Here is a 26,833-nt window from a genome sequence, read left to right as displayed (position 1 = left end):
CATTATTTTTGCTACTGAAAGGATTCCATCAGCCCAAAGAGAATCCTCTTTTCCTCCATGAGAAGAAGCTCCAGCCTTCTGAAAGAAGAAGTGATCTTCTGAAGAAGAAGTGATCAGCAGTGGTGGCTGCAAACCAGAGCTGGCAAAGTGCTCTGGGGAGTTTTGTGCAACTCCAGCTTGCTGCCCATGCCTTCCCCAGCCAGAAGATGCCCAGGTGATGCTGAGCGTGCAGTACAGCACTGCTCCATGCTTGGCACCATAGTCAGGGGGCTGTCCTTTGCCCTGTGATGCCCTTGGTTGCTCTCCAGGACATGATGCAGACTGACCTTTGACCAGCGGAGCCCCATAGTGGGGACACTTATGTCCCACGGCGTGGAACTCGCCACTCTCCTTGATGAGCAGAGCCTTCCCACAGCCCAGGTCCACTTCCCGCATCCTGGGGAGGAGGAATATAGAAACAGATGGCAGGGAATCCACCTCACAGCAGATGCCTTCACTCCAACCTACAATCCAGCCCTAGTCCCACCAGGCTCCCTTTCTCCTTCAACTTGCTCACTACTGGCTTCAGGTGACTACAGGTGTGGGTCATTCCTTGTCACCAAGCCAGCTTTGGAGGTGGCTCTGCTGTCCCAGCCTGGGGCACATCCAAGCCGGGCCATTGAGTGGCAGCATCTAATTTATTCATCATTGTGCCAAGAGGTGGCTCAAAGCACCTCCCCAGCTGCTGGGGAAGCTAGTAGTGGGAGCAAGAAACCAAACTGGTTTTACTGTGACATCAGCTCCCCTCCTGGCCCCAGCAGCTCAGCAGGCCCCTGCTGGGCTTGTGTTCAGTCTTTCAAACAAAACATAACATCTCCCAGAGCTGAAAACCAGGAGAGGTGACTCTGAACCTTGGGCTCTGCCTCCCACACCTCAGGGGTTTTTACTCTGGTCCTGGCCATGCCCCAGAGTCACTTTTCCTGATAAATCCCTCAGGACAGCAGACACCTGTGTGTGACCTTCCTGATGTTTTCCTCAGCTGTTTTTGCAGAATGGAGCTCACACAGCGACCTTCCACCGGCACCAGGTTCCTGGCCCCTGCTCTGCTGGGTTCAGCTCTGCTCTGCAGAGGAGCCAGCAAACCTCAAGCCATTCCTATGAAGGGGTTCAGGTTCTCTTTGAAATCTCCCAGTTGCTCACAGAACAAGGGGGAATGGTCTTAAACGAAAAGAGGATCAGTTTAGATTACATATAAGAAATAAGTTTTACAATGAGAGCGGCATTGTAGCAGGATGCTCTGCCTGAATGGGGTAAGACAACTCAAACAATACCCAGTTTTGCAAAGCTGTCAGTGGTGAACTGAGATGGGGTGTCATGCTGCTTTTGGTCTTGAATTATGCTAAATCCAGTCTGACTCATCAACCCCAAAGTTAAACATTCTGATAGAAAGAGGAAGATGGGGCAGATATGGTAAAGTATCCTTATGTAAAAATGCTAAGCTGGCACAGCTGGCTTGCAGATATCTGACTGACAATGACTTTTTACTCTAAAAGTCCTGTCCCACTTACAAACAGCAAGTTCTTCTAACATATCCCTTCTTGGAGTGTGTGTGGAGTTTCCTCACTGGCGTGGGGATGCCCTTCAAGGTCACTCCTCAAGACTAAGCAAAGGAGATTTTCCCGTGGTCGTTGGTCTGGGTCAGTGTATTGGGTTGACCCTGAGTTGATGGACAGTCTTTAAGACCAATTACACTTCTCACAATTTACATATTTAAACTGCACAGAAAGGCGGGACTTCCCCTTTTGTCAGAGCTCGCCTGATGGAAGGTGGTGGGGGCTCCGAGCCTCCCGGCCCCGCCGGGCCGGGCCGGGCCGGGGCCACTGCCCCTTTCCCCCTTTCCCAACGCTGCGGCACGGACCCTGGGTCGCTGGGGGGGGACTGCCTCAGAGCCACAGGCAGCTCAAACCAGCCATGGACTGCTCACAGCTAAACCCATCCAGCGCGGCTTCTGGGGACCGGTGGGTCCCTCTCCTCTCCATGCAGAGCCGGCGGAGTCAACGGGAGCCGGCAGAGCCTCCTGTCTGCAGCCAGCACACTTCGTGCTGAACTGAAGAAGACACCACGCAGCCAGCAGCACAAAGGGAGCGAGGCTTTCCCCACCGTAAAGCCTAAACAAGAACACTCTTTGGCATGGCAGCTTCAGTCAGAGAGAAAGAGAAGTGAGTCCCGTGGGACGGAGCTGGAAATGGCGACGGGAGAGAAGAGGGCGGTGCCGCGATTCTGGCGCGCAGCTTAAAAGAAACCTTCTTGCATGCCGTGGTAAGAAACTGTAATACCACAAACTGTTTGTCTCTTTAATCCATTTGAAGAACATGGGGAGATGGAGAATCCTCGTGTGGCCTATGAAGATTATGAAGAGTGCCTATGCCAGGCTATATAGAAGTAGTAAGAGGCTGCTAGAGACTTGTGGCGAAGAAAAGCCTTTGTGTGCAGGCAAAATAACTTATCCTTAAAAAGATTAATAACCCCATGTGATGGCCCATGTTTTGTAGTGTGAAGGAACTGTGAGATTTTTCATGGGAGAGATGTTCTACACACAGCAGATTGTTTGTTTCCGGGCGGGTCTGCTGTTGGTGGCAGTTTGGGAACCACATGCAACTGAAGGAAAACCCTTTTTTCCTTAAGCATAAGAGAGAGACTTTTCAAGAACTGCAACACTGACTAACATCCCATGTTCTGTTATCCTTGTGTGAGCTAGGTAAAAGGAGAGAAGTGCTGGAAAGAGGCGGGGGGGGGGGGGGGGGCGGGATTTGCTTTAATTTTGTTTTGTTATTTTCTCTTTACTTTTAATTCTATTAGTAATAAAGCTCTTTCCTTGTACTGCAACTGTTTAAGGTTTGTGCCTGCTTTGCTTTTCTCCTAATTCTTATCTCACAGAAGGAAAATAAGTAAGTGATGAATATTTTGAACCAAAACCACCACATTTAATTGGTGTTTCCGCCCGGTTTCAAACTCAACCCGCCACAGTGAGTGACATCAATCTCTATTTCATAGTTGTGGTGTTTTTCTAGCTTTAATATAATTACTTGAGTATACTCTACTCTACTCTACTATTAGTTTTAGCTTTTATTCTGTATAGTGAATAATTCTGATTAAGATCTTTCTGTCTAATCATTAACCATAATAAAGCATTCATTTTTATACAAATATATCTGTTTTGCCATCCTTATCCCTGCAGGACAAAGTTGTACAAAGGTTCAATCACACCTTTGTCATTCCTTAGACTTAAACCATTGGCAATTAGGGCTAGGATTGGATCTAGCCACACCCAGGCTCCTCTTGGAGAAGGAGTTTAGAAAGCCAGGGGGTCCTTTCTGCACCTCCTAACTCAACAACAGCTTCTCTCACAAACTTTGTCTGAAGCTCCCACTCCACCTGTGACAAATTGACATAGTCAGCAGGATGGTAAATAATTTTGAGAAAGAGACAAAAGGCTTAACAGAGTATTTACAGCAGCAGAGGACATGCATTGACACTGATAATCTTTGGTCAGTGAACAACTGGTATGAGTGGGAAAGGATACAAGAGAAATTAAATAAAAAATGGGGATCACAGGAAGATAAAAAAGGAAGAGGTATCTTGTCACATACTTGGATTATGCTTAAATGCTGCATGGCAATGCAGAGAACAAATTATAAAAGACACTAATAATCTGAGAGATGAAATAAAATAAAAGACAGAAAACATGTACAACTGTCTTTATAGTATCAAAATTACCAATTTAAGCAACAGTTAAAATAATTCAAGGAAAAGACAAAAGCCTTGGAAGAAAAATTAAAACTGACATCATAAAAAGCCCCCAGTGTTGAAAAAATGTGAAAATAGTATCGCCTGAAGATTGGGATGGTGATTTTTGGGAAAGCCCTGATGAAAATGCTGATGAGGGAGAATGGAACTCGGATGAAACAACTGAACCTCCACCTCCTAGAGAGAAAGAGGTTCCAGATTTAAAAATGAGACATAAAATTACGACCAAAGTGTCCAAACAACCCCAAGAAGGTCAGAGGAGGAACACGGACAGAACTACGCCCTGGGACCCCCTGCAACTGGCAAATCTACAGGAAAAAATATGGAAGAAAACCAGGGGAGTCAGAAACCGAGTATTTGTGGAGAGTGAGTCTCTCTGGGGAAGCTGGAATATTGCTGAATGGAACTCAAGCAAAGGGATACTGGGAGCCAGGAGTCTTATTAAATCTGGGACCTGAGCCTGCCAGTCAAACCCATTCAATAACAAGCGGGGCTGCATATTGGGCAGGAGGAATAAAAGTTATGAAAAGAGGAGAACCAGCTTCCATACCCATACGGTCACCTAATGAAATCTCTGCTGCTGTTACAAAGGCATCTTTGATGTGAAAACAGAAACATCCCAATCTCCGCAGAGGTTGGTCCTAGTATATTAAGACTTCTATTGAGAGGAACCCCTGCAATGATAGAAATTTATTATTAGAAGAGATGTAATGCATAACGAAGCTTTAGAGATGTAATGCATAACGAAGAATTAGAAGAGATGTAATGAATAACAAAGCTTTACAAGATCCCCAGGCAACTATCCCCATATATACGTGGGCAAAATTCTTGCATGGTTTGGAAACCAGAGAAGGAAAATTAGCTGGGAAAACCATTCTGGAGAGCAAACTCAGGCTATTGAGAGGAGCCTAAAAACTTAAATGCAGATACCTCCAGAATGCTGGGTGAAGACTTTTAAACATACCCCACTTGAGAGAAACAGGAGATCAAAACACTGATCACTTCCAGGAAGAGTAAAAGGAGCTGTAGAGGACAGCAGTGACCTTAGGGATTCCCTGTGATGCCCTTGGGGGACAGTCCAATGCAGGATAACAGACTTAGGCAAAGTGGTGGAGGATGGGGGGAACACAAGTAACAGAAAGCCTCCACAGGAAACACCCCCCCACACCCTTTTGAGTTAACAGAAAAACAAAAGGAAAAAAATACTAAGCTCTGGGTGAACTTTGGGCCTTCTCACCCAGCACATTATGACCTATCAATGGTCTGATAAAGATGGGCCCCATATCTACTTACCAGTGGGACCTAGAAAACAACATTACTACAGGAGCCCAAATATCTCCAATCACCCCCACAGATGCTGAAAAAATAAATTTAAGTTTTAAAAGAAAGAGAGTCCATCTAACAGGATTCAAAGGACAAAGTATTACATGTTACACTGTCAAAGTACGTTTATGGTTACCTGGGGGAAAAATGAATGATCTCACACACATTTGCAATCACAGATCATGAAGAAAACATTTTAGGATATGATATCCTTAAAACTGCAATTGCTCAACAGGAATGTTTGCTCATCCAGACCCACAAAAACTCCACATAATAAATTTTCTGGAAAAAAATAGAAAATTAATCTATTAAAAATTAGGACAAAGGGGTGTTATATTTAGGACACATACCCCATATAATTCTCCTGTTTGGCCAGTGAGGAAACCAGACACGAGCTGGAGCTTAATGATTGATTATCGGTGGCTGAATGCCAACATGGGACAACTCATCCCAAACATTGCCAGTCTCAGTGCCACCCTGCAAGCAGCTACACATGAATGGATGGCAGTTCTAGATGTAAAAGACGTATTCTTCATGGTTCCATTTCAGGATACTGGAGAAGTCATATTCCTGGATTTTCTACAGAGCAAGACCACTGTATGCATTAATGAGCAAAAGCCAGACTTGGGAGAGTGGCTTGGTAGTCACAAAAGGCTTTACAAATGCTAATAGAGGAGTTAAAAATATATTCATCACTTGGGGCAGTTCATTCCAATGATCCTACAATAGCTGAATGGGTTTTGCTGAACATGGGACTTACTGTAACGTGTTCCAGAAAGGCCCACACAGACCTATACAACCATTAGGGTTCAGTTCTGCAGTATTAAAAGATATTGAGAAGAGATACACTGACTGGGAAAAGGGATTATTATCTCTGACCTGAGCTTTTAAACAAGTATAAAAAATTCAACAGCACCAATCTGTGCTAATCCAAAGACCTTTCAACCTGCCAGCCAGTACTAAGAAGGGCTGTGCTCCACGAGGTGGAATTGCACAAAGACCAACAGCACACAAATGGTGTGCACGTGTCTCAGGAGTCACAGGTCAGATGGATATAACTGAAGGGCCAAAACCTGCAAAATTACAGATAGCCATGATCCCAGATATGCTGGCTTTGCAACAGCTACATAAGCCTAGTGCTATACTTGATGTTCCTGCAGTTATGTCATACTCTGAAGTTAAGGATCTCTGGTTCACTGATGCCTCAGCCAAACCCATTGATGGTAAATGGAAGTACAGAGCAGTTACCAAGGGAACGTCATGAACCGTCATGCCAGGGGAGGCTCAGGCTGGATATCAGGGAAAGGTTCTTCCCCCAGAGGCTGCTGGGCACTGCCCAGGCTCCCCAGGGAATGGGCACGGCCCCGAGGCTGCCAGAGCTCCAGGAGTGTTTGGATAACGCTCCCAGGCACAAAGCGGGATTGTTGGGGTGTCTTGCGCAGGGCTGAGAGTTGGACTGGATGATCCTTGTGAGTCCCTTCCAGCTCAGAATATTCTATGATTCTACAGATGGGCTTCTGAGCAATCTTGTGTAGTGGAAGGTGTCCCTGCCCATGGCAGAGGGTTGGACCAGATGGCCTTTAATAGTCCCTTCCAACCCAAACCATTCTGATTCAATGATTCCATGGTGTGGTACCTTGGATCAAAGCGTGATTAGCACAGCAAGAATTGTTTGCAACACTGAGCTTGGCAGGTTTTAGGCTCACTGGGCCACACATGCCTCCTTGACCAGCTAAGCCAGGCTGAGATTCAGCCCCATCCTGGCCAAAAGTATCTTATTGCTGATCATGCACCTTGTTTGCAAGCCAGAAAGACCTACTGAGCACACCCATCTGCTGAATGAGTGATTGATGATGCCACTAGCACTGAAAAGTAGCATTTTGTAAAATCCTTTCTACCACCCTTGGGTTGTCCAAAGGGTGCTCCATAGCCCTCTGTCCCAGCAGGGATAAACTGAGCAATACGCACCTCTGCACTGGCTGCATGCAGGTGAATTTGCCCACAGCATCTCCCAAGCATGTGGGGATATTGTGCCTCCTCCTCGGTGCCCAGTGACTCTTGCTCTGCCTGCTGCAGGCTGGCTGGGCACAGGCTCTGCATTGCAGCTTCAACACGTGCTTATATTTGCTGGAGTTCCCATGCCCTGCCGACTGTGTACAGACTGGGCTCATGTGGGTAGCCATGTTACACTCGTCAGTGGCACTATCCACTGGAACATGAGTCTTTCAACCATCCATCATTCCCAGGAGGCTGCTCATTGATCCTCTCTGCAGGCTGGAGATTGGGGTGCAGAAGGCTGCAGCACTGAGGCCTCCACTCCTCCACCTGCCCAGACCTTGGCCAAAGGCATTTCCACAGCTTTACAGAGCATTGCTGAGTGACACTGATGTTGCTCTGCACTGAGCATGCATTTACTCTCTGCCCTCTCACAGTACCTCTGCCAGGTCGACCAGACCTTCCTCTCAGCATATCCTGTCTCTTTTCACCTCTCGGATGCTCCCTTTCCAACCAACAGCCCCGACATACCCTGTGCAATCCATGGTCTTGCCTGAGACACCTCTTTCCAATGCAACTACTAGCAGAACTTCCCCAGAGCAGAGTCTTCCAGCTTACCGTGGAGGAAAGTGAGAGTTGAGGAGAGAGCCCTCATTTTGCATGGAGCTGCACAGGGAGCACAGAGCTGCTGTTCCCTGGAGCCAGAAAACCTATCCCTATACAGCTTGATGTTTATCTGGAAATCCTAGTTGCTCCCATTGTATGAAGAGGACCATCTTTACAGCTATCCCAGAACATTGCCTTTGTGGTGCCAAGCACATCACCCACTTGCTCAAGGAAGTCAATGGCCATGTGTGATTCCGGAATGCTATTCATGCACACCAGGTTTCAGGGTCTCAGAAGAATGGGACAGACTTTGCATGCTCATTCTTTCTCAGATAACATCCCAACTCTATCCCGTTACTTGCCCCCAGGCTACACTGACACTTGCCCCACCCTGCTTCGAAGCCATGGAGATGAGAATGGGGCTCAGCCCACCAGCACTCCTGTTACAACCTCAAACCCACCTCAAGCCAGACTTCGGGCAAGTGCTTCACCTGCATCAACTGTCCAGTGACAAATGCTCAATTTCCCAATTTCCTTTCCACCTTGGGCGAAAACCAGCAGAGTTCACCATGCCTGCCCTTTGCCCCAGTAATTCGGCCACCTTGTTCCTCAGAGATGCAGCTCTGCTCCCTCCCCGACTAAGACACTTGGAGCTCTTCCCTCCACACAAGGGGAGCGGAGCAGTACAAGTCCTGCTGCATTCCTCAGCTGATAAAACCTGTTCAATGGCAACCATAACTGCCTGGGAAGATATGATAAGATAAGTTAAAGAATTTACAGCTTACTCAAGGAGCTGTGTGAGCTGAGAGAGTCAAAAACAAGACCTGGTGTCTTCCAGCCAGCACACAGCCACCTGCAAGGCTCCCATCCTGCACTCACTCCAGAGTGATCCAGAGACTGATTTACACTGCCCTGCACCCTGCTAAGCTGTTTACTCAGTTGGGAATTTGTTCTGTTGTCCCACCCCACTCCCCACTTGGGAAGCACCAGCTAAATCTCAGCTCTGGCCTGCAAAGGACCTTTGCTCGAGAGCTGTGGGAGCACTGGGGGCTGTTTTCTGTTCCTCCAGTTAGCCTGCTGGGAGGCTGGCTGGGTACAGTTGCACCAGGTTATCCCTCCAGTATCTTTCTGGATCTCAGTTCTGCTGAGGCCATGCTGGTAGCAGAAAGACAGAAAAGTTGGGCAGAAAGCACACCCTGTGCTTGCAGAATCCACTAATGCAAGGCAGTGGTGCCTGAAGCCTCATGCCAGAACCCTGCACTGCTGCCATGCCCACACACACCCCTGCCCAGCACACTCCTACACTCCTTGGGAGAATCATCTTGGAAAACCCCTCTGGGTACCAGCACAAGGGGACTCCTCTGGCTTGGCCCATTGCTTACATGAACTGTGGGACCCTGTCACAGCACTCCTATCTTGACCTGGACTCAGCCTGCTGGAAAACAGCTATTCTCAACCTAAAATGTCTGAGTGTTGGTATGTCACACTCGTAGCATGTTGCAGCAGCTGATGCACATGGGACTGGCTCCCCGACCGATGCCAGTTCCTAGCCCTGTCTTTAGATGAGGAGTTCCCTGCTATGGTCACCTGCAGCCATATTATGTTCTCACAGGCTGCAGCCAGCTCCTCCTCACCTTCCCTGCAGCCACAAGAGCTCTCCAAATCTTTTCATCTATCATACTCCCTGCTCCCCAGTCAATCTAGCTATTCACAGAATCACAGGGTGGTTTATATGGCAAAGGATCTTAAAGACCCTATCATTCTACCCCATCTTCTACAGACCAGGTGAGGCTGCATCTTGACCCTGGAACAGAACCCTCCCTGTGCAACCAGTATTTCCCAAGACAGTCTCCCCCTTTTGCTTCACTCTACCTTCAAGGCAATTCTGGTTACTGCCTGTGCTCTGCCCTGCTCCTCTCCAGCCCTGCTGCCACTGCTCACCTGTACAGGTGGCAGTAGGTGACCCACACCTCCACATGTCAAATCTCCTTGAGGGATATGTTGTATTTCTCTGTCCCTCTGCATCACCTACCAAATGCACCCACATCCTTGAGCAAAAACAATCCCACAGATGGGATTTTGTCTTTTCTTGAGGCAGAATGGATCCAAACTGACTTCCTTAACACATTCTTCACATGCACCACGGGGACTTTATCCCCTTCTACAGTACATGGAGGTTTTGATTGTGCAGGGCCAGCTCGATTGGTGGAGCCTCTGGCATTAACTGACAATGTGGTTTTCACTAAATATAGATCCCAGTGTCTAAAGGTCCCACCACCCACTGATTTCAATGTAATTTTTAACAGTGCATTGCACCATTCCACTTTCCCAGGGGCTGGTGCATGACAGGGAATATGGTACACCCACTCAATACCTTGTTCAGTGTTTATAAACCCAGCTCCTCCGAACCTTAACAGAGCCCAGGTGTTTATAAGGCTAATTTTAAAATGAGTCCCATTGTCTGACTCAATTCTTTCAGTGCTGCCATGTTGCCACAGGACTTGTTTCTCAAGGCCCAGAATGGTGTTCCAGACAGTGGTATAAGGCATGGGGTACATCTTCAGCCATCCAGTCATGCCTTCTACCATTGTCAGCACATAACGCTTGCCTTGGCAGCAGGTTTGCAGCATGTGGTGCAGTCAATCTGCCAGGCCTCCCCATACTTATATTTAGACCACCACCCCCCAGACCACAGGAGCTTTACCCACCTGGCCTTCTTGATCGCAGTGCACTTTTCACAAACGTGGATTACCCAGGATATAGTGTCCATGGTTAAGTCCACCCCTCATTCATGAGGCCATGTTGCACCTTTTCCTTGATGGCCTGAGGTGTTATGGGCCCACTGAGACAGAAATAATTCACCCTTATGATGCTAGTCCATACCTACCTGAGACACTTTAATCTTGGCAGCTCAATCCACCTGTCCATTGTTGCGACACTCTTCAGTGCCTGACTCTTATGGACATATGCATCCACAGGCTTTGACAGCCAACTCCTCTGCCCAGGCAGCGATGTCTTGCCACAGTTCAGCAGCCCAGATGGGTTTCTCTCTGTGCTGCTAGTTGGTCTTCTTCCATCACTCCAGCCACCCCCACAGAGCATCTGCCACCATCCACAAGTCAGTGTAGAGGTAGAGAGTTGGCCTTTTCCTCTCATTCAGCAATATCCAAAGCCAGCTGGACAGCTTTCAACTCTGCAACCTGACTCAATCCAGCTTGTCCCTCAATACCTTCTGCCACTCACCATGTAGGGCCCCATACGGCAGCTTTCCATTTTCAGTGTATCCCTGCAATAAGGCAGGAACTGTCAGTGAGGAGAGCACATTGCTTTTCATTTTCAGGTAGCTGATTATATGGGTGGGGCCTCCTCAGCACATGTCACATTCTCCTCCTCCTCTTCTGATGGCAGTCTGAAATTTTCACCTTAGGGCCAGTTCCTGATGATTTCCAAGATCCCAGGGCAACTGGGGTTTCCTGTCCGAGCCCGCTGTGTGATCAGACCAATCCACTTACTCCAGGTAACATCAGTGGCATGATGTATGGCAGGACACCCAGCCCAGCACTGATAGTTGGGGTGCCAGAAGGAGCTGTGCTTCAGTGCCAATCACTTCTGAAGGAGATCAAACCCCTTAACAAGCTGCCAGTATCTCTTTTTCATTTGGGGCATAACAGGCCTCAGATCCTCTGTATACCTGACTCCAGAACCCCAGGGATTGCCCTCGAGTCTCCCCAGGTACCTTCTGCCAGAGGCTCCAGAAGGACCATTCTTCCTGGCTGTGGTGTAGAGCACATTTTTCTTACCCTGTCCTATCCTGACTGGCCCAAGGACTACTGCATCAACAATCTCCTGTTTAATTTGTTGCAAAGCTTCTTGTTCTTCAAGACCCCATTTTAAATCATTCTTCTCCCATGTCACATGATAGAGAGGGCTGACAATGTGACTGTACTCTGGAATATGAATCTTCCAAAAACCCACAACTCCTAGGAAAGCCTGTGTCTCCTTCTTGTTGGCTGGTGGGGACAAAGCTGCTAATTTTTTGGCCACATCCATTGGAATCTGACATCCTTGAGAGAATACCTTTCCCTCACACTTGACAGGAGCCACCTCCAGAGGTGAGAGTTTCTGTCCTCTTCCCAATCCCCTTGTCAGTGCCCACATCCCAGGGCAGGGATCCCAGTTCCTTGGTTTTGCTACCATCTAGTTCCATAGTGTGGGCCATGATATCCCAGCACCGGAGCAGCCAGATCACATGGGGCACTCCTGACTGGCAGCTGAAGTGTTTTTGGATATCTCACAACTCACACGGGGATAGGGACCAGGAGATTGTCTCTGGCCCTGCCTCTTCCTCCTGTTGTGAGGGCCCTGCTTCCTCTTCATTCCTCACTAAGAGAGCTGATTTTTGCCTTGGATGTCTTCTTCCATAGAGGGGCAAGTGCTCCTGGCATGGGCTGTTCCTCTGGTTCAGCTGCAGTTGGAGTACCCATGGTGCCTGTTGCTCTGCTTTCCTCCTCCTCTCCCTGAGGGTGCTGTCTAGTATGGAGCACTGTCTGATAAATAGTAGCCAGGGCCCAACACATTGCGTAACTTTGCACCTCTCTGGAATTGCCACAGCATTTTTCTTTCCAATATTCCCCCACTTTATCAGGATCCTGTAGTTGCTATGGGGTGAACTTCCAATCCACTGGAGCAGAACAGTCCTTCAAAAGCTCTCCCATTTTCTGCCACATTCCATGCCACTCATGACTATCCAGCCTTGGTGCAGATCTCTGAATGACCTTCCTAAAAGTCTCTTTTGTAACTCTAAACATGGTGTGGACCACACTGAGGAGACCTGGAAGACTTAGCAACAAGAACATGCTTTCCTTGACATCCAGGGGAAATTCAAAATCCTGAAAAGCTGTTATAACAGGCCTGAAGGAGGAAAAGGGGGTGAAAAGCTGGGGAAAATCATCCTCCCCTGTTCTCCCCACAGACTGGGTATGATTATTAATGAACTCCTGTTACAGTGGGGATACTGTAACACGATGTACCAAACAAGGAGGCTGTGGAAAAGAAATATATATGGACTGATTCTTGATAGATGTTTCAGAGATGTTGATTTCTCCAGCCGCATGGCCGGAGGTTGCCGAGGAACTGTCCTAGTCACGGGACCGAGGGTCCTTGCCCGCGCAGGGAAACACAAAACAACCAATGGGGAGCGAGGTTGACCAGGGGCTGGGGAAACCCCGTCTCTCTTCCCTCAGGGCCCCTCTCCCAGGGCTACATGGCGGGGGGGATGGACCCTGACAGACTCCCAGAGGCAGCACCCCAGGACAAGGCAGGAGATCAGCACTGAATACACATCCCAAATGGCCCTGATTGTCCTCAATGTTATAATGTCATAAACCGATATGTCACAGTGCACCACAGAACGATCCTGACCCCCCTCCCTGCTCTCAAAAGGAGCACTGTGATGGGCACAGAGAGTATACATGAAAATATAGACAGGGTGAGGTACCACACCCACGTGAACAAACCAAGCAATGTTGTGGCCAGTTGCTCTGTACCTAATACAACAAATGCTTAGATCAAATTTGTTTCCAATCCTCTCTGGCCAGATCTGTTGTTACCTCAACCCTTCCCGTTCCATACTGGGTGTCAAATACAGCTGCTGTGGTTTAGGAATGGAATTCCCCATTTTAGCGCCCCCACTAAAACCATGCTGCTGCTCACTCTCCCTCCCCACCCCACCTGTGGGTGGCTGGAGGAGAACTGGAGGCACAAAAGGCAAAGATCACAGGCTGAGATAACAATTTACTGGAAACAGCAATGAGATAAGAAAACCAACAGTAACAGCAACAATATTAATAACACAAGTGTACAAAAGAGAGAGAGAGTCACACACCAAAATGCTCACCGAGAGCTCAGAGCTCACCACCCCACTCCCTGTGGCTCGGAACCAGCATTACCCCACTGTACTGTGCCCCACATTCTGTCCCCCACAGCTACTCAACCAGAGGGAACCACTTCTCCCCACAAGAGACTCCCTGCCCCCACCCATGGCAATGAGATGAGGTTGTACAGAACAACCTCCCGGTTCTGGCCATGCCCCTCCTGACTACTGCAAAAATTAACCCTGTCCTGGTTGGAACCAGGATATAAGCCAAGCAACCTCAACTGCTCCACATCATGTGAAGATTTAATCCAACAGAGTCCAGTGCATCCCTTTGTAGAATGGTCTAATACATAAATTCCCATTGCAATGAAAAAAACCCAGTTTATTCCTGGATGAACTTACCTAATAAAATGAATTTATGGCCCATGAAGCCCCTTAAGTTTAGCACAAAGTAGCCCATACCACACGGATTGTTCTTGGATACTATCACAGGTAATACTTCAATTTAAAGGAAACAACTGCCAGACTCCTGTTCTGTCCCACATACCTTACATTGCTCCCTCACTGGAACAAAAGCTATTCCAAACTATTTTCTTTTACATAGAGATGTAGCCCACCCGAAATGTCAATGGAACCTGTACTTCTACCCCAGAAAAGAGGCACCGGCCTCTAAAGCACATTGACTGGGACAGGCACTCTTTAGACTTCAGAAAATTAAATCAGGGCACTGAATATGCCCAGCTGAAGTGTGTTCTCATTTGCAAAAGATCTGAAAAGCTGCATCCTTAGTGAAAGAGCAAATTGGTGAGCTCAGCTGGAAGAGTCAGGCGCTGCAGACAGGATGGAGCACGACCTGCCTCATCAACTCCGCCCATGCAGTTCTCCTGCTGTTTTGTAAAACCACTAAGGCTATAAATTTATAAGAAAATGTCTAGGTTGGTTAACGCAAGTTGAGTGGAGCCTCCTGAGAAATTCTGTTACAGAACATCACCTCTTTCTGAGACAAGTTCCAGTGTAGATCATGCAGGGAACAGCAGACCTTCTGGTAAAAAAGAGTTGTCACTTGTCCATGATGTAATTTTTTAAGATAAAAAAAAGTTTACTAAGTTAAATGATCATCTCCAACAACTCTAAATAACAAGACGGCATTCAGATTGGGTTAAAAGGTCTCTCAAGTTTTATCTGCAAAAAGTTTGGGCACTTACTGTCCATTTTCCAGGTCCTTCATGTGGCACACAGATGCTTCTACCACGTCCTTTGGGTTGTGGTAGGGGTTGCTGGCAATTGGATGCTCCTCAAGATGGTAGTGCCGGGCAGTCCCATTGACTTTGTAGATCAGAGGGCTGGCTTTCCCATTGGGTGACATCTCCTCCTTGCTTCTCTCCTTCTCAGGTATCACAACTTCAATTTTGACTTCAACTGCAGGAATGAACCAAAATCTTTGTTAAAATGAAGCCAGAGGTTTTGCTGCTGTTCACTGTTCTGTCTCTCCTTCCTTCCCTGAACTTGGAAACAGACATCAAAACAGATATTTTTTGTTGGCTTGACTTGGAAGTTAAAACATTTAACATCAAGCTTGGCTTGATTGCCTGAGTCCATTATTCCTCTGTTCTTTCTGTATCAGGCACTTTGCATTCATAAAGTACATATTGTTGAAAGTGGACATGAGTCATTGGTACAAAACAACCTCACAGCTACAGTTCTTGTCCTGCTTAGTGGAAAACAGCTTCAGGCAGCTCCATATGAGACATGTCAAGGTCTCTGGGGCTCAGACAGACTTCAAAAACCCCTTTAATTGTTTGTAGGTAATGTTAACTGAAAGAGAAAGCCAACACTGCATGGTGCATAAAGCTGCTTCATTAGATGGAAACCAATTAATAAGGAACTAGAAACATCCAAAATTATTTCCACATGAAGTTTTGAGTGTAGAGTGATTCTTCAACAATAGGTTGAAGAGAGAAGCAAGGATGGTCCATTTTTCTCATCTGTACACTAGTGAACAGGTCTGACAATAAATCATCCCTGTCGTGGGGACCAGAGGACCGAGGGACACATGGGAGCAGGGCCAGTGGGGAGCAGAGGCATTCTCCTCAGCCACCCGGCTGAGGACATGCAGAAGTTACTGTGAGGGTGGGGAGGCCCTGGCACAGGCTGCCCAGAGAAGCTGTGTCTGCCCCATCCCTGGAAGTGTCCAAGGCCAGGTTAGGCAGGGCTTGGAACAACCTGGGATAGTGGAAGGTGTCCCTGCCCACAGCAGGGTGTGGAACTGGATGAGCTTTAAGGCCTTCTCCAACCCAAATAATTCTGTCATTCTATGTTCATCCAAGCGCCCTGAAGGGCAGCGCTCATCCACCCTCCCCACGGACCCACCCAGCTGCATCCCCACCCTCCACTCTATGGCCCAGGCTGGGCAAGCTGGGCACAGCAGCAGCAGAAGCCACTGATGAGCTCTCACATCACAAAGTGGAACACATCACTTTATCTCCTAGGGACTTAATAAAGTTAGAGCCATTAATATTAATAATAAACGCCAGGGAGTTATATAGAGAGCCAGGGGAAAGTGCCAGAGACTGGTGAAGTGTCTTGAGTACATGGGAAATCATTGAGCTTTCCCCATCATGAACAGGAAAATCTGTGCAGAAGATAAAAGTTAAAGTTCACAAACTAAGCAGATTAAGGAAAGGCAGAGGAAGGGTAAAAACAAGCCCTTCAGCGAGGCTTGTGAATGACAAGGATGCTGAGTCTTCCCAGCCTCATCTATTGTCCCACACCTTTTATTGCAAGAATATTGAGAGAACGATGGAAGAATAAGTCAGGGAAAAGGTCATTCATTTTGGAAAGGAGAAAAGCAAGTGGCCATGGCCACCCAGGCCCTGGAGGCAGGCATCTGTCTCAGAAGTCCTGAAAGTTTCTGCTGTTAGTGCCAGCTCAGCAAGGCAAGGGATGTGTGGCTTTTTGCCAGAGTGCCAAATCCCTGTGCTCACCCGGGCAGGATTCACCAGGGGCAGTGACAGACAGATCCAGGAAAGTGATTTTCTGTGCATGCACACTGAACCAACAGAAAACATCACCTTCTGCTGTGGTCTAGCAGCTGTAGGAGTTAAGGCAAATGAACAGGGCCAGCACCATGCATTAAAAAAACCCACATTGCTATGAGCAAATCTGTTCCTAGATCTGTAGAGAAGCATCCCAGCTGCTGCAGGCACCCAGTGAAGAAGCTGCTCTCCATCAGCACTACTTTCCTAGGGCATTGGGAGAAGCAGACAGGGATTTTTCAGGACAGAGTTAGGAAATATAATGAATACCCATTTATGCCACTCCCACTAAAATACTTTTGGCCCAAGAAACAGGAGGCTGATGTCATATGATTTCACAGCCAATCTGCAGAAAATGTGGCTGTGCATCCTTGCAGCCAGACTGCAGAACCAGACCATGTTGCAGGATAAGACAAAGGTTGGGCAAAGCCAGTGGCTCTGAGCCCTAATGGTGAGGGGGATATGGACATCAGTGAATTCACCCTGAAGGGAACAGCTCCCATCTCTCACTTGGCTGATGCCCCAGGACTTTGTTTTCCAGAGCACATTTGGGTCAGGTGAGCACATGGAGTGCACACTGATTCACGGGCATATGAACCTGCAGGGATGAAGAGGGAGATGTAACTCTGAGCTTTTCCCTTCTTCCTCAGTCAGAAAAACATATGCAGGAAGCAGCAGGTCTCTGGCACTCAGCCATCCCCACTCAACACCCACCAACACTGCTGGACAAATGTCCAGAGGAAAAGAAAAAGAGTTATAAAATCTTCCCCCTTCTATTTCAGGCCCCACATTTCACCACTTGCCTCTGTGGGGGGCATATCCCGCCTGCCTCTCAGCAAGCCTTTTTACCCCCATCTCCTCCTCCTTCTCATGCCTCTCAGCCCCACATGGGGTGTCCCTCTGGCCAGAAACCTGCATTCCCGAGGGATGATCCCTCCAGGAATCCAGGGCTAAGTAGCACCTGAGCTGATCCAGCAAACTGGTTCAGTTGCCATCAGGGAAAATCATATTTAAATGAAATATTTATAAACCCAAGTTTAATTCTGAGATCCGATTGGTTACAAAGGGGCTGGGGCCAGCGTGTTCCAGCTCTTTGATAGTCATAACCTATAACTGCTAGAAGAGGGTCTGGGCCTTAAAGCAAACTGTTTGGAAAGTTTTAGGCATGTGACTACAAATCTAGACAACCTCTCAAGAATATAGGTAGAGACATGGATATAAATATGGATATTGATATATAAATATGGGTGTAAAGGTATAGGTATAGATGATAAAGATAAAAATATAAATAGAGAGGTACATGTGCATAGGTATAGATGAGAGAAAGAAACAGAGATGTGCCTGTTTGTCCTGTGCCACCAACATCCCTTATACACGTGTGTGTATGTGTTTGTGTGAGTTCATGCACATATTTAAGATATCTCTATAGATACACACATACATAAATGAAGAACCAGAAGGCCAGAGCTGGAAATATTTTATAACAATATAGAAAAAAAGCAGAGGAACCAGCTGAGCATTAACAAGTGCTCATATCACACATCCACATACACCTCAGCACTGCAAGCTCTCACAACCCAAAAATCCTGAGTCAGCTCCTCAAAGTCACAGAATCATTTAAAATACAGACTCTTGACAAGACTATAAATTTTGACACAATTTTTTTCTCCCAGGTTTTCAGCCTTTAGGTCAAGCACTGCTGGGATCCTTCACATGCACTCAGGAACCATGTCCCAACCCCATTTATCACACTTGGCTCAGGTGTTGTTTTCCTATTGTGGTCATGATGTTCTTGTGCTTTGCCTTGATGTCATTCACATAAGCAGTCAGTCCTTAATATCCCATTACATCTCCTGTAAATTTATTCCTTCTCCATCACTATTCACAGCCTTGTGGAACAAGTTAAAGCCTCTGCTTGCTCTTGGAGAGGTACTTGAGACATGAGGCTGGAACTGTTGACATAAATCCCAGAGCAGGGTGCTGGCAGGTGACTGGGCTGCAGTGCAGGGTCACAGGCATTATTTTTTAAAAATTAAGGCAATTAGATGCCCCAAGACTTCTTTATCACAGGATTGGTTCCCAGTATGGCTCAGAGCTCTTCTGGAGGCTAAATTTAAATTGTGGATATCGGGCCATTGTATCTCCAGGTCCCAGATAAAATAATAGAAACCAAGAAAATACTGAGTTAATATGGGAAGAGAGAATTGACATGAGCCAAGGGCTGACTTGAGCCAAAGGAAGTCTGGATAAGATGAAGATGCCTGGCCATAAGGGATGGAGGAGCTGAGGTGGCAAGGGGAGAGCAGTGTGTCTGCCTTCCCCAGCCCCAAAACCCTGCGATGCCTCAGGGTGTGCCGCTTCGGGGCTGCAGGCACAGGGCAGAGGAGCACTGAGGACAGGTAAAAGTCTGGTGCAGGCTGTATGGTGCCAACAGCTTTGGGAGCAGTGGGAACCAGAAATGCATCAAGGGATGATGCTGGGGGGACCAGCAGGCACAGCCAGAAATCTCAGTTTACCCCAGCAGAGTTTATTTTCCCAAAGCCAGCACAGAGTAAATCCACCACTGTGGGACATGTTTGGGGTTCACTGTGCCCTGCCAGAACTGCACTCTCCACATATTCCCTGGGCTCGCCCACTGTGCCTCAACTACAAGCCCCAATGATAGTAACATCAGGTGGTCTCAAAGAGACTCCAAACCATTTCTGTGGACCACTTCTCCCCTCCTTCCAAGGCCAGGCTGGACAGGGCTTGGAGCAACCTGGTCTAGTGGAAGGTGTCCCTGCCCATGGCAGGGGGTTGAAACTACTTGGTCTTTACAGTCCCTTCCAGCCCAAACTTTCTGTGATTCTATCATTCTATTAAAAACAACAGAGCCAATGACAAAACCACCATGTCGAACGTGCCTGGCTCTGCTCTCCCTCTCCAGATGCTCTGTCAGCAAATGCTACAGCCCAAAACCAGGAGGAAGGACCCCAAGGCTGGGGACAAGCTCAGAGCCAAGCTCAGGTCACACAGCCAACAGCACCCCCTCCAGCACCCTCCAGCATGCAGCATCCCTGGGAAGGGAGCACAGTCCCTGCTAAATGCATCCTCTGTGCAAGGGCAAAGCCCATGCCCAGACACCCCATGCACTGTGAAACTACTGCTCTGCCCCACCATCAAACACTGAGCCCAGCAGAAGAAGAAGAATCACAATTATAGGTTTTGAAGCCACTCTCCCATACTCGGCGCAGAGACAGAGTTACCACAGCTCAGACAGAGTGGGCACACGATGGTTCCTGTCACCCAGTATCCTGACCTGGCTTCACTGCAGGAGTGGGTGCTGGGATACCACACAGGCTGCCAGCTGGCAGCTCATCCCTGATGCATCACACACCCAAGACAAACCCAAGGAGAAAATGATGCAGAGGTTGAGAACTGGGCCTTCAGAAGAGGATCCGGCATCACGGGACTGCAGCACTGGAGATAACAGCAGATTATTTCACTGTTTGAACATGAGCTCTTAATTAAACACTGAAATATCCAGTCGGGGATGGGTGCGGCAGCAGTAGCGAAACCTCAGGGCTTGCCAGCAGAACAGTCAGCACAGCTATTTAGGGATCCAGGACTCCACTCCCCAGAGCTCTTGTATCACTCATCTGCCCATCAAAAGGTGATATGTGTGCAGTGCCAAGGTTATCTTGAGGGTGTTCTGGGCAACTGAGGGTCTCTATTGGAATGAAGGCGATGGAGCAGCTAAGGACCTCATGTACACCTTGAAAAAGTGTGTGAATCAATTCTGTTCACTTCAGGCTGCATCCGAAATATTCTCTTTATGTGGAAACAGCACGGATGGAGCAAATAGCTCTATTCTGTCCCTGCTTCTTATTTGGACAGGGAATAGGTGAATTCCCACAAATACTAAAGTCCAGTACTCAGCTCTAAGACTGTACAATTTCCATATGAAACCTCAGTGAAACCCTTTGCTTGAACAATCAGTATCCTCAAATGCCTCTGTTTACCTCCTTGCATTTGCAGATTTTATAAGCCTGGGATGAAGCCCCACAGTCAGTGCTGAGCTACCCAGAGGCTGCAGAAGGCTTGTGTGAAGCCTTTGAAGACACTAATCCAAACCAGAGCTGAGAGAGGGAGGTGCACTGCAGGGTGGCATTTTCAGGCATTTGGCCCTGCTATGCAAATACAGCTCTTCACAAAAATCTGCACCTCAGGACAGATGCCCGCAGAGCACTGGTGTTCCAACAGTGCTCCAAGATTGCACAGTTTTGCTGATGGGATACATAATAAAGTGGAGCTGATAGCAATGTTTGTCACAAGTTTAGTCAACAAAGGCATTTATTCCTGGATGTGTTTTTACTCTTCAAGCATTACAAGGAAACATATAAATAGGGCTTTCACAGAGAAAACTTACAGGTCAAAGTGTCCAGTGCCATATTACCTTGGTGATGACCCATAACATAATCACAGTACAGGTCAAGGGCAGAAAACCGCCTTTATTTTCTCACTGTGCCTTGCATAAAGGCCAGTGTCTCACTCCATGGATGTTCAGTGAGTCACAACTTCTTTAGCCCTTCTGACCTGTTGAGTCCTTCAGCCCAAAATCCCTCCTGCCTCAGGCTGTGAAGACAAATTGCCAAGAAAAGGTCCCCAAAAGACATCTTTCGACCCACAAAGGCTACACAGGGATGCTGACTAGTCTGATAGATCAGCACCATTACCTGATTCCACTTGCCCTGGGGCACAAGCAAGTAACAAGGACAAGGTCATCCTAAGCTCCCCCTGAGGTGGCCAAAACAAGCTGCAGGATGGAAGCTGGGACCTCTCCTCCATGGCAGCTTTGGCAACACTGACAGGACCAGCCATCGCTCCCTGGGGTCCTGTGCTGGGGTCATGCAGGTGCTGCCAGGGGTGATGAGTGTGGGTGATCACACAGTGCCTGCTCATGCCCAGCCTGCTCAGGACAAGGCTGAATACTGACACTTCCACACCAGACCCCCATCAACCAGACAGTTTGCCTGGACAGGTGGCACCACAGCCCCTGCCCCTGCCCCTCCCACATACACCCAACCTTCCCCAAAACCATACAGAGCAGGGAGCCCATTCAGCCCAGCCACTGAAGGAATGTGTCAGCAAGGGGAGAATCCTTGATGTCCAGGTGTCTACAGCTGCTTTCCCCACCGAAAGCAGCACAGATGGACAAGCTTCACCAAGAAAATAAAATCCCAACAGCACAGCAGCCCCAGGACCTGGCCTGTGCCTTCCCAAGCCATTCCCTTCCCGCAGGGAAAAAAAATAAGGGCTGGCAAGTGAGTGACAAAGCTGTGGCAGAAGGAGGGTGCTGGAGCCCCACGTGTCTGTGCTGGGACAGCTGTCACCCAAACCTACACTGGGGCACGAGGCAGGCAACTGCTCCAGATCCGGCAGAAAGGTAGAAGCAGGAGGGTGGTGACGAACAAGGACATGGGACCCGGCAGAGCTGCGTCCCTCATGGTGCAGTCTGAGCTCCCCTCCCACTCCCCTCCCACCCCCCTACCACTCCCCTGGCACTGCTGCAACCCCCCACAGCTCCCTGCCTGGGAGTGAGAGCACTGAGGAATTTGGGGGGATTAAGAGCCCAGTAATCCTCCGTGCAGTAGCCAAGCATTAACATTCCCCCAGCCAGCGTCCACTGCTGACCTACTTCTCCCACGGGAACAGTGGGATGGGGGCCCGGCGTCGGAGGGCAGTCACCTGGTTTGGGCTTGGAGAAGCATCCTCCCATGGCGCCGGGCGGGACAGGTAGCGAGGGCGGGGGTGGGCAGGTCAGGGAGGGCACAGGCACATCCTCGCATGGTACGGGGCCAGCTCGCGTGTCCCGGCTCCAGCGTCGATCCCCACCTGCGTTGGGTAGAAAAGCTCCGTGAGAGCTGGTACGGCCGGAAGGCGGGAGCTGCAAGGAAGGGAAGCAAACCCGTGATAGCGCTGCCGCTTGTGCCCACAGCTGCCAGCAGCACTGCAGGCACACACTGTGGGCACCCCAGTGATCCGAGGGACACGGGGACAGCGTGCTGCTGGGGTCACCGTGGTGGGAGACAGTGCTAAATTCAGTTATGAAGTTTATAAATTCAATCATCAAAGTTAATTGCAAAAACCCTCATATCGTTTATGGCCAGATTTTAATATCTTCCCAAAGCCCTGCCTTTGGGAATTAAAGCTCTAAGCACACAGGTCACAGCCCAAATACAATGACTGAACCATAAATACATTTCAGTTGGGGGTTTTATGTTGTTATTAGAAGATGGAAAAAAAGAAGTCTGCTTTATTGCACAGTCCTGCAAGTTCCCCTATACCAGTTATGCTCATGCAGAAATGCCATTGGCTCAGGAACAATTAATTATTTAGAGAAAGGGTTTTAGATATCAGACCATTTTGCCTCAACCTCCTGTTTTTACACTATTACGTTTTTGTTTTGGTTTTTTTTTTTAAGTTTTTAAGGTCAGGTTGTGTTTCACTTATTAGCTTTGACTTGGGGTGCTCTCATATTTGGTACAGACTAAGAATTCAGATAAACTTTTCCAATTCTATTCCATGACTGAAAACAGCAAAAAGTCATCCAACACACTGGCAATAAAATCGTATATTTCATCCATTTTACTCATTCCTACCTGAATTGAACTAATTTACTATGGTTTTGCCATATATCTTTCAAAAAGCCCTCTGATCTGGGCAAGAAGTTAAAAGCAATTTCCAAATGATATTTTGAGACAGGCAAAGTAGGCTTTTCTGTAGCTTAGAAAATGCCTCAAGATCTTTACAGTGAGAAGAAATTAGAGACGTTCCAGGAAAGGGATAGCAAGCACCTTCTCTCCTTAGCTTAAAATATCAACTCTAAATACCAGGATATATCCCTCTGTTTTCAGCTATATCCCTCCAAAATACACCTTCAAACTCCCCTTCCATGCATAGCATCATCTCTGCCATGCCCCAGCTGTGTTGCAGAAGCAAAGCCTGGATCACACTGAATAAGCAATCCAAGCTATAGAGGAACACAAGCCCGGTGCCTTGACCATGATGCAAAGCAGGCATGTGCTATTTGATACTCTGCAAAGAGGGATCATTAAATGCAGAGAGCAGAGCCAAGAACTCTTTTTCCAAGAGCATCCCATGAAAGTAGCATGACAGTGTTTATGCAAGAGCAAATGCAAAAAAAAAAAAAAAAAAAAAAAAAAAAAAAGCCATGTAAGAAGGTGTATAAATGCAGAGGAAGATTTGGGAGCAGTGGGGAAAAATGGAGTGGGTACGTCACATGCAGTAGCTGCTGTAGGGCCCTTTGCCAGAACCACCAGAGAGAAAGGGAAAATGGCTTTGTACCAGGCAAACTGAGTCTTGAATCACTGATGTATCTGTGATACAGGACAAAAATTTAGTGCATATAATAAAATACTGTCACTGGTGCCTCAGGAGCAAACCAAGTCCCCACTAACCCAGATCAGCTCCCTGCAGTGGATTTCCTGCAGCAGAAGTGGACAGACATTGTGGAGGCAAGACAGGATCATGCTCCAGGCAAGCAGTGCTCTGGCACCATCACAGCATTCCCTTGGGATGCTGCACATATGGGGGAGCACAGCAGGGACCCCTGGACAGGTGGTGGGTTGGATGGCAGAAGGGTGGCTCCCAAGTATGCCTCACCAGAGAATCACTCCAACTTCTCCAACCCTCCCAGAGATACTGATGTGGGACTGGTTTCTAGCTGGTCTGGCTGGTTTTAACAAGGCCTTGGGGGGATGTCAGAGTTCCTGAATGTCAGAACGTCAGCCATTCATCTGAGATACCTTTGCTTGGTTTGGACCTTAAAGATGGCAATCTGCAGCCATCCCCTCAAGCCCACTTCACATCTCCTAATTTCTCCACTGATGGTCCCTCCAGCCTTTCCAAGGCACTGAGACATCCACACCTCCCAAAGCAGGTCAGAGGGAAGTGTTTGCTATCAGAGGTGTCCCTTTTCCACTCCTAGAGTTCACCAGGCAAAACGAAAATGGTTCTTGGTAAGATTTCAGCTGATGCCATCAGAGAAGAAGCCATCTGGCTGCTCCCAGCCTCAGTCCCAGCAAGCACATGGAGATGCCTCAGAATCACCTGAGACCCAGCTGGTTGCAGAAAGGCACCCGCCTGCCCTGCCAGACCCAACTCAGGGGACACAATAGAGCCATGTCACTGCTAGTGGCACCCATAGGTATCGATCCAGAGCTGGATCCTGCAGGATTCATGGCCAAAGCCATAAGCTTTAGGAGAAAGAAATAAGCTCTTATACAGCACAATGTAGCTGAACCCAGGATCACCTGTCAACCTTTCTAGGTCCTGAAGGGCAATGGCCTGACCTGAAAAAGGTGTCCATGCTCAGTAAACCACTTCATCATCTGTTCCCTGAACAAAACAACACTCTGTGGCACACAGCTGAACAGGAACACCTTCAGCATCTGCTCAGAGAGGGCAAGAAGGAATGGGCTACCAAAATACAAGGCAACTGCTGTGGTGCTGAGGAACATACTAGTCCCACCCCTAAAAACTCTAGTGTGAATGAGGAACTGGCCCTACACCAGGCTGTCTGCAGAACTCCATCATCCACAGAGAGCACTGCCCAAGCATACAACCAGGGACACCAGCCTGCTCTCAAACAGGAGAAACTGGGAAAATGATCCAACAGGAGAAACTTGGGAAACAGTCTAGTTCTACTGACCCTGGGCACTTCCACTGCACAGCAGCAAAAAATGTAAAATATGGCAATGTCAAGCTATAGTGCAGGTTAGGGATATCAGACCAGACAGCCCACCTGGCTCAGCCCAGTGTCCGCTGCCCTGACATGGCCACAAGCAGGCAGGAACAGGGCAGGAAGACAGGGACACTCCAGCCCACTCTTCCTGCTGGGCTCAGAGCAGGATCCAGAGCCTGCACTGCTTCTGAGCAGTGCAATGCTGGCAGAGCTATTATTAGCACTGTGCTTCTGCTCTCTGCAGTGCCCCAGGCTCCTGTTTTAATCAAGTGCTCTGCTGTGACTCCAAAATCCTTTCCAAGAACTAATGTGGCAACTATGTAACTATAAAAGTGTATTAGTACACTGTAGGTATAAATAATGTTTTCCCCCTGAGCATCAGTTTTGTTTATTGCCCCAGTATCATCTCCTCACCTGGCACCCAGGTCCCTCCCATCCAGCTGCGGCATCTGTCAGCATCTGTCCTGTTGCTGTAAATAATCCTGCATTGCCTGCCTGGAAATCTGGCACGGATATGAGAACCAAGCCATGCCCTGTGACATGGACATCTCCCCCAGATGTCAGTTTGCAGGCCCAGCTAGCTCCAGCTGGAGACCTCTGTGGAGCACTGAGCACAGACACACTTGTGCCACTGTTGATGGAGTCCCCTCAGCCGTGATTCATCTGCTATGTGAGGGGGCTCTGGTGCACATGGACACCAGCTGCCCCTGTGGCCTTTCCAGGCTCCTCCAGACCCCTCACTGAGCTTCTGGCTGCACACTCACCTTTTTGTGGACATCACCCTGACCCCCATTGCCCTGATCACACCAGCCCTGGGTGCCACCAGAGGAAGAAGAGGCAAGAGGACTGCTTCTCATTCCCTTCCCACTTGCCCAGCACAAGTCCCCACACCTGGTCCCCTGGACAGATTAGAGGGGGGTTTCTCCACCTCTCAAGGCAGCTCTGTCCCCTCCCCATCCCATTGAACCACTCCTCTCAAGCCCTGGACCCAAATTTCCTCTCCTCAGTGATGTGGGAGCTCCCAGTGTCATCAAGAAGACAACTGATATGATCTCCTGGCACCAGGGGCTCATAGGTGTGAGGCCAGAGAAGACAGGGACTTGTTGCCAACTCGCCACATGCTCCCAGAGAAGGGACCCTGCCCTGGGGCTGAAGCATGGAGGAGACAAAGATGCCAGAGCAGCTGCCAGGTCCTGAGGATCCTGGATGTGGCTACCAGAAAAAGAAACATCTCTATCTCTGGGTTTTACAATCCCAGATCCTCCAGGCTTTGCACAGCCCTGGTCCTCTCAGAGCTGCATCTCCTCTGCTGCCCTGTCCTCCTCTCGGGACAGACCCAAGCCAGCCCTAGGTCAGCTGGGGACACAGTTCAGGTTCCCAAGGCTCAGGAACACGACCATCATTCCAAGGAATCCAGACAACAATGGATGCTCCCATCCTGCCACCATCAGCATCCAACCTCCATTC

General features: G+C 48.4%; 1 protein-coding gene across 3 annotated transcripts in view; it reads right to left on the bottom strand.

Moving 5' to 3' along the window:
- The window catches only part of AIFM3 (AIF family member 3), a gene marked incomplete at both ends in the record, with an annotated part of 45,847 nt that extends 23,469 nt beyond the window's left edge, over positions 1 to 22,378 (bottom strand). For 2 of the 3 annotated variants that reach the window (XM_082293447.1, XM_082293449.1), the window contains 3 exons: positions 327 to 436; positions 14,791 to 15,004; positions 22,348 to 22,378. In XM_082293447.1, coding sequence (XP_082149573.1) covers positions 327 to 436; positions 14,791 to 15,004; positions 22,348 to 22,378 — 355 coding nt within the window. Of the gene's footprint in view, positions 1 to 326; positions 437 to 14,790; positions 15,005 to 22,326 lie in introns of all 3 variants that reach the window. The other variant, XM_082293448.1, reaches the window with a different exon arrangement.
- Between the last annotated feature and the right edge of the window lie 4,455 nt (positions 22,379 to 26,833).

Source organism: Coloeus monedula (assembly GCF_965178545.1).
Source record: "Coloeus monedula genome assembly, chromosome: 18".
NCBI lineage: Eukaryota > Metazoa > Chordata > Aves > Passeriformes > Corvidae > Coloeus > Coloeus monedula.
The sequence above is the reverse complement of the archived record's forward strand: the minus strand, read 5'-3'. Positions and strand labels throughout refer to the sequence as shown.